Source organism: Triticum dicoccoides, chromosome 3A, assembly GCF_002162155.2.
Source record: "Triticum dicoccoides isolate Atlit2015 ecotype Zavitan chromosome 3A, WEW_v2.0, whole genome shotgun sequence".
In the NCBI taxonomy this organism is placed as follows: Eukaryota; Viridiplantae; Streptophyta; class Magnoliopsida; order Poales; family Poaceae; genus Triticum; species Triticum dicoccoides.
In genome coordinates this window covers 232,915,288-232,922,369 of record NC_041384.1, presented here as the reverse complement: position 1 = coordinate 232,922,369, position 7,082 = coordinate 232,915,288, and the positions used below count along the sequence as shown (strand labels likewise).

Here is a 7,082-nt window from a genome sequence, read left to right as displayed (position 1 = left end):
GTCGAAAAGAGGGGGAAGAAGCAAAGGAGAGGGCGCCCCCCTCCAAGCCCAATGTGAATTGGGAAGGGGGGCCGGCCCCCTTTTCCTTTCTTCTTTCCTCTCCTTCCTTCTCTTCTAATGCCAACAAAGGGAAAAGGGGGAATCCTACTCCCGGTGGAAGTAGGACTCCCTTGGGCGCGCCTAGAGAGGTCGGCCCCTCCGCCTCCTTCACTCCTTTATATACGGGGGAGGGGCACCCCATGGACACACAGGTTGATCATTGATCTTTTAGACATGTGCGGTGCCCCCACCATAATCCACCTCGGTAATATCGTAGTGGTGCTTAGGCGAAGCCCTGTTTCGGTAGCAACATCATCACCGCCACGCCGTCGTGCCGACGAAACTCTTCCTCGAAGCTCTACTAGATCGTGAGTTCGTGGGACATCACCGAGCTGAACGTGTGCAGATCACGGAGGTGTCGTACCTTCGGTGCTAGATCGGTCAATCGTGAAGACGTACGACTACATCAACCGCGTTGTCAAATGCTTCCTCTTATGGTCTACGAGGATACGTAGACGATACTCTCCCCTCTCGTTGCTATGCATCACCATGATCTTGCGCGTGCGTAGAATTTTTTTTGAAATTACTGCGTCCGCCAACGCCGGCTGCCTGCTCTACCGCCTCGCCGCCTACTCCGTTGCCACGCCACTTCCTCCGTCGCCTCAACACACGTCGTTCGCCTTTTCCGCCTTGTCTCGCCGCTTCTCTTCATCAGCACCAGAAGATAAAGAGGAAACGGATCCCCTTTTCGGCAAATCCCTCGACTTGCCGACTCCGACGATGGCGCTCATGTCCTCGAGCTTGATCTGGAGGCATGGCAGGTCCTCAAGCTCGTCATCCACCACCTCCTCCTCCAGACTTCGAGCGGATGATGTAGAAGTCAACGACGCGGGGAGGATGACCACGGATCTTGGCGACTGAGCCGCCGCTGCCGCCAAGATGCTGACGCTGGTGCGCGCCCCTCTCCGCTGCCTCTTGCTATCCTCGCCCCCAGCCTTGTCGCTCTGCTCCCCCTACATGACTGTAGGCCACCGCAGCGTTGGTGGCGGCGTCTCGCCCCTTCTCCTGATGCTCTCCACTTGCCCCTCGGCGTGGCGTGTCGGCGAGGGCTTCCCGGCCGCAGGGGCACCAAGCGGGGCCTCCTCGCGAGGCAGGAGCTTCTATGCCCACCCCGTCAGCATGGACGACGAGGCGCCCTCCAGCTCCGCCGCCGGTAGCGTCTACGACCTGGCCGTGCGTTACCTCACCGTGGATGAAATTGCCAACGCTGCAAATCTTGACGAGGTGAGTTCATTCTCTCGGCATTTTGGGATTCAGACAATCGGATGATTTCCTGTGGTTCTAGCTAACACAATCTGAGCATGTTTCGGCCTTACTATCCATGGCTTGCTTGTTACAGATGATGCACAAGATTTTTCAAAGTTCTAATGTGTGCAATCATATGTTGTGCAGATCTCCATAACCAGCATATATGCACACTGGGAGGACGTGGGCTTGAGCATTTCGAATGCTGCAAGCTCAAATTTAGTTAAGCTTGACTGAATGTAGTAAATTCAGTTTAACTCTGAATATGTACTTTGATGTAAATTTGAATGTACAATTGCTTGCAATTTTTTTTGTAGGTCATGTTTATTCAGAAGAAGAAATGAAGTGCTGAAGGTTTTTAGTAAGTTAGTGGTTAACTGAACTACTGATTTTTTTTTAAATGAACATGAACTTGATATAGAGAATCAGTGTACATAAACATTGTTTCTTTCTTTCTTTTTGCAGCAAGCAGCAATAAGACAATTCTTCCTAACCAAAAAATTTCAATGATGGGGTACAGAAAAAACACTTGTAGCCATTTCTATAAACTGAAACAAACCCTGAACCTGAATCTGTCAACCCTGAACCTGATTGTGAACAAATCAAGTGCCAATTCACCCTGAACCTGATTGTGAACAACCCTGAACATGTGTTGTTGCTCTCCAAGTTTTGTTTTGGAATTTCAATTTCCCCTTGGCCTACTCAATTCAATTCAAATCGCGAACAAATCAAGTGCCAATTCTATTTCTATCATGTGCTGATTGTGAACAGAGCAGCAGCAATAGAGGCAACAGAGGCGGGCGGGGCAAACTCACAAGCAACAGCACCAGCAGAGGCGGGGCAGGGGACAAAGGCAACAGCAACACGAAAGGTCCACGGCGACAACGTTGACCACTAGCAGAAACAACATGGGATGCGGGAGTGGCCGGAATTTTCCACGGCGCCGGCGGCCGAAGCGGACGAAGTCGAGCCGCAGGTGGGCGGCCGTGGGCGGCGAAGGTGAGTGGCGCAAGTGTTGGGGAGATTCCACCACGTGGACATGGAACATCACCAGGCGGGCGGCGGTGTGGGTACAGGCAGGCGACGGCGGCGCAACTCCGAGCGGGCGGCGGTGCAGGTCGATTTTGTGCCGAGTGGCGCAGGTGGGAAGCTGCGGCGCAGGGCTAGGCGGGCGGCGGCGCTGGTGTTGGTCGCGTGCTGGGCCCGAAGGTGGATGGCGACGCGCGACCGACGGTGGCTGTAAGGCGCAGACGACGGGGGAGAGGAAGGAAGGAGATGGGCTGAATCATGACGGGTTTAATATTTTGAGGTTTTTTTGCAAAAAGATAATACATTGTGCGCTTGACAACTTTTTCCGGACGGAGGGAGTATGATTGTATATTTTATTTATGGTGTTGTCCTACCGTGCCTTCCGTTCTCGCGCAAATGTGAGGGCCCCCTGTTGTAAGGTGTTGCAATATGTGTATGGTTCGCTTACGGTGGGTTGCGAGAGTGACAGAAACTTAAAATCCAAGTAGGTAGGGTATGACGTATGTGAACAAAGAGGACTTGATACTTAATGCTATGGTTGATTTCACGACCTTAATGATCTTTAGTAGTTGCAGATGCTTGTTAGAGTTCCAATCATAAGTGCATATGATCCAAGTAGAGAAAGTATGTTAGCTAATGCCTCTCCCTCATATAAAGTTACAAGAATGATTACCGATACTTGTTATCGGTTTCCTAGGGCCAAATAACTTTCTTATTGCCAAAAGCTTTTCACTTTTATTACCTTACAATTTATCTGCAGTTTTAATCTCGCAAAGTACTCGTAGTTTAATCCTTGCAAAATAGTTTCATACTTGTTTCCGGTAAGACAAACGTCAAGCGTGCGTAGAGTTTTATCGGTGGTCGATAGAACTTGAGAGAATATGTGTTCTACCTTTAGCTCCTCGTTGGGTTCGACACTCTTACTTATCGAAAAAGGCTACAATTGATCCCCTATACTTGTGGGTTATCAGATACTTGAAAAAGATTTGGGTTTAAGGGTTTTTGGATGCACAAGTAGTATATCTACTTAGTACAGAATTTTTGGCTAGCAAAGATAGGGGCCAAGCACCACATGTTAAAGAATCTATGACAATATGACTTCTTTGTGAATATAAACAAACATAAACTATTAAGTTGTTTTTCTTGCTCAACGTCAACAATTTTGGCATATAATATTTTGATGAGGGCTCACAATCACAAAAGATTTCTAGGGTAGTATATCTATATGTGAATCTTCTCTTCCCTTATTAATTCTTTCATGAGTTGCATCATTGACTAATGCTATGTTTGTCAATCTCTACTAAAATTTTCTACCTATACTTTTCCTTATGTGGCGCCATCACCTACCATAGGATTAGTATATAATCTTTTCATTATTTATTTCCTTTGTTCATTTATTTCATTTGTCTTTTTCTTTCTTCCTTAATTTTTTTCTTCATTTGCAACATGAAAGTAAAGAAAGTAAAAACTAGAACTAATTTTATTATATAAGTTGCACACAATTTCAAGGATAGATCACTAAGCAAACTCTCAAAGTATATGGAAGAAAAACGGAGCACGGGAGGTGTCCCTGGTGGTTCCTTTATTTCCAAAATTTTAAAATATTTCAAACTGATAAAATAAATATTTTTGCAAATTTTTCGGAGTCCGTTTACTTACGTATCACGGGCCTCCTTATTTTCATAATTCTGGAGTGTTCCAGAAGGACTCTTTTATGTGTTCTTTCGGTGTCAAGGTTTGAATAATATTACTTTCAACATTAATAGGCGTACCTGAGATATAATGCTTTATTCGTTGCCCATTGATAACCTTTCTGGTTAGTGCCTTCGAAATTATTTATTTTGATGGCTCCAGATAGGTTAACCTCTTTGATGACATATGGGCCTTCCCATTCGAGAGGAGCTTTCCTACAAAAAATCTAAAACGAGAGTTGTACAAAAGAACATATTCTCCAACTTTAAACTCATATTTTTTAATTCTTTAGTCATGCCATCTTTTAAAATTTTCTTTAAATAACTTTGCATTTTCATAGGCCTGGGTTCTCCATTCATCTAATGAGCTTATGTCAAATAATCTCTTTTCACCAGCAAGTTTGAAATCATAATTAATTTCTTTAACTGCCCAATATGCTTTATGTTCTAACTCAAGAGACAAATGACAAGCTTTTCCATAAACCATTTTATAAGGAGACATACCCATAGGATTTTTATATGCTGTTCTATAAGCCCAAAGTGCATCATCTAATTTCTTAGACCAATTTTTCCTGGACCTATTGACAGTCTTTTGCAAAATTAATTTTCTTTCTCTATTACTAAGTTCAACTTGACCACTAGACTAAGGATGATAGGGTGATGCAATTCAATGGTGAACATCATACTTGGCAAGCATTTTATGGAAAGCACCATGGATAAAGTGTGAACCACCGTCAGTCATTAAATATCTAGGGACTCCAAACCTAGGGAAAATAACTTCCTTAATCATTTTAAATTTTTAATAGAGGTGTTGTGATCAGCACTACTAGTTGGAATATCTTCTACCCATTTAGTAACATAATCGATAGCAACCAAAATATGTGTATACCCATTAGAGGAAGGAAAAGGTTGTTGGGGAACGTTGCAGAAAACAAAAAATTTCCTACGGTTTCACCAAGATCCATCTATGAGTTCATCTAGCAACGAGTGATCGGATTGCATCTACATACCTTTGTAGATCACGCGCGGAAGCGTTCAAAGAACGGGGATGAGGAAGTCGTACTCGACGTGATCCAAATCACCGGAGATCCTAGCGCCGAACGGACGGCACCTCCGCGTTCAACACACGTACGGTCAGCGTGACGTCTCCTCCTTCTTGATCCACCAAGGGGGAAGGAGAGGTTGAGGAAGATGGCTCCAGCAGCAGCACGATGGTGTGGTGGTGGTGGAGCAGCAGTACTCCGGCACGGCTTCGCCAAGCTCGTGACGGAGGAGGAGAGGTGTTGGGGAGGGGAGGGGCTGCGCCTTGGATCTTGTGTGCAGCCCTCCCCTCACCCCTCTATTTATAGGGGAAGGGGGAAGGGGGCCGGGCCCCTCTAGATGGGATCTAGAAGGGGGGCGGCGGCCAAGGGGAGGGGGGCTTGCCCCCCAAGCAAGGGGGCGCCCCCCTTAGGGTTTCCCCCCAACCCTAGGCGCATGGGCCCTAGGGGTTGTGGCGCCCCAGCCCACTTGGGCTGGTTCCCTTCTCCATACAGCCCATAAGGCCCCCCGAAAGAGGTGGCCCCTCCCGGTGGACCCTCGGAACCCCTCCGATGGCCCCGGTACAATACCGATATGCCCCCGAACCTTTCCGGCGACCGTATGACAACTTCCCATATATAAATCTTTACCTCCGGACCATTCTGGAACTCCTCGTGACGTCCGGGATCTCATCCGGGACTCCGAACAACATTCGGTAATCACATACAAGTCTTCCTAACAACCCTAGCGTCACCGAACCTTAAGTGTGTAGACCCTACGGGTTCGGGAGACATGTAGACATGACCGAGAAGGCTCTCCGGTCAATAACCAACAGCGGAATCTGGATACCCATGTTGGCTCCCACATGCTCCTCGATGATCTCATCAGATGAACCACGATGTCGAGGATTCAAGCAACCCCGTATACAATTCCCTTTGTCAATCGGTACGTTACTTGCCCGAGATTCGATCGTCGGTATCCCAATACCTCGTTCAATCTCGTTACCGGCAAGTCACTTTACTCGTACTGTAATGCATGATCCCGTGACCAGACACTTGGTCACGTTGAGCTCATTATGATGATGCATTACCGAGTGGGCCCAGAGATACCTCTCCGTCATACGGAGTGACAAATCCCAGTCTTGACCCGTGTCAACCCAACAGACACTTTCGGAGATACCCGTAGTATACCTTATAGTCACCCAGTTACGTTGTGACGTTTGGTACACCCAAAGCACTCCTACGGTATCCGGGAGTTACACGATCTCATGGTCTAAGGAAAAGATACTTGACATTGGAAAACTCTAGCAAATGAACTATACGATCTTGTGCTATGTTTAGGACTGGGTCTTGTCCATCACATCATTCTCCTAATGATGTGATCTCGTTATCAATGACATCCAATGTCCATAGTCAGGAAACCATGACTATCTTTTGATCAACGAGCTAGTCAACTAGAGGCTTACTAGGGACATGTTGGTGTCTAAGTATTCACACATGTATTATGATTTCCGGATAACACAATTATAGCATGAATAAAAGACAATTATCATGAATAAGGAAATATAATAATAATCCTTTTATTATTGCCTCTAGGGCATATTTCCAACAGTCTCCCACTAGCACTAGAGTCAATAATCTAGTTACATTGTGATGAATCGAACACCCATGGAATTCTGGTGTTGATCATGTTTTGCTCTAGGGAGAGGTTTAGTCAACGGATCTGCTACATTCAGGTCCGTATGTACTTTACAAATATCTATGTCTCCATCTTGAACATTTTCACGAATGGAGTTGAAGCGACGCTTCATGTGCCTTGTCTTCTTGTGAAACCTGGGCTCCTTAGCAAGTGCAATAGCTCCAGTGTTGTCACAGAAGAGTTTGATCGGCCCCGACGCATTGGGTATGACTCCTAGGTCGGTGATAAACTCCTTCACCCAAATTGCTTCATGCGCTGCCTCCGAGGCTGCCATGTACTCCGCTTCATATGTAGATCCCG

General features: G+C 46.4%; 1 protein-coding gene across 4 annotated transcripts; it reads left to right on the top strand.

Annotated features, from left to right (window-relative positions):
* Positions 1-683: 683 nt before the first annotated feature.
* Positions 684-2,729, top strand: LOC119267981. 4 transcript variants are annotated; one of them, XM_037549455.1, is made up of 4 exons: positions 684-990; positions 1,077-1,323; positions 1,492-1,566; positions 1,662-2,729. In XM_037549455.1, the coding sequence occupies exons 2-4, from the start codon at positions 1,108-1,110 to the stop codon at positions 1,686-1,688; spliced, it is 318 nt and encodes a 105-aa protein (XP_037405352.1). In that variant the 5' UTR covers positions 684-990; positions 1,077-1,107; the 3' UTR covers positions 1,689-2,729. The 4 variants fall into 4 exon arrangements, with proteins under 4 accessions (XP_037405352.1, XP_037405351.1, XP_037405350.1 ...); XM_037549454.1 differs by having other exon boundaries at positions 684-1,323; positions 1,662-1,705; positions 2,116-2,729; XM_037549453.1 differs by having other exon boundaries at positions 684-1,323; positions 1,662-1,709; positions 2,116-2,729.
* Positions 2,730-7,082: the final 4,353 nt, after the last annotated feature.

Excerpts from the sequence above, each read along its gene's own strand:
- LOC119267981 (XM_037549454.1), top strand. The coding sequence starts at position 979 with ATGCTGACGCTGGTGCGCGCCCCTCTCCGCTGCCTCTTGCTATCCTCG. Across the intron at positions 1,324-1,491 it reads ACGCTGCAAATCTTGACGAG|ATCTCCATAACCAGCATATA; the intron begins GTGAGTTCATTC and ends TATGTTGTGCAG. Across the intron at positions 1,567-1,661 it reads ATGCTGCAAGCTCAAATTTA|GTCATGTTTATTCAGAAGAA; the intron begins GTTAAGCTTGAC and ends TTTTTTTTGTAG.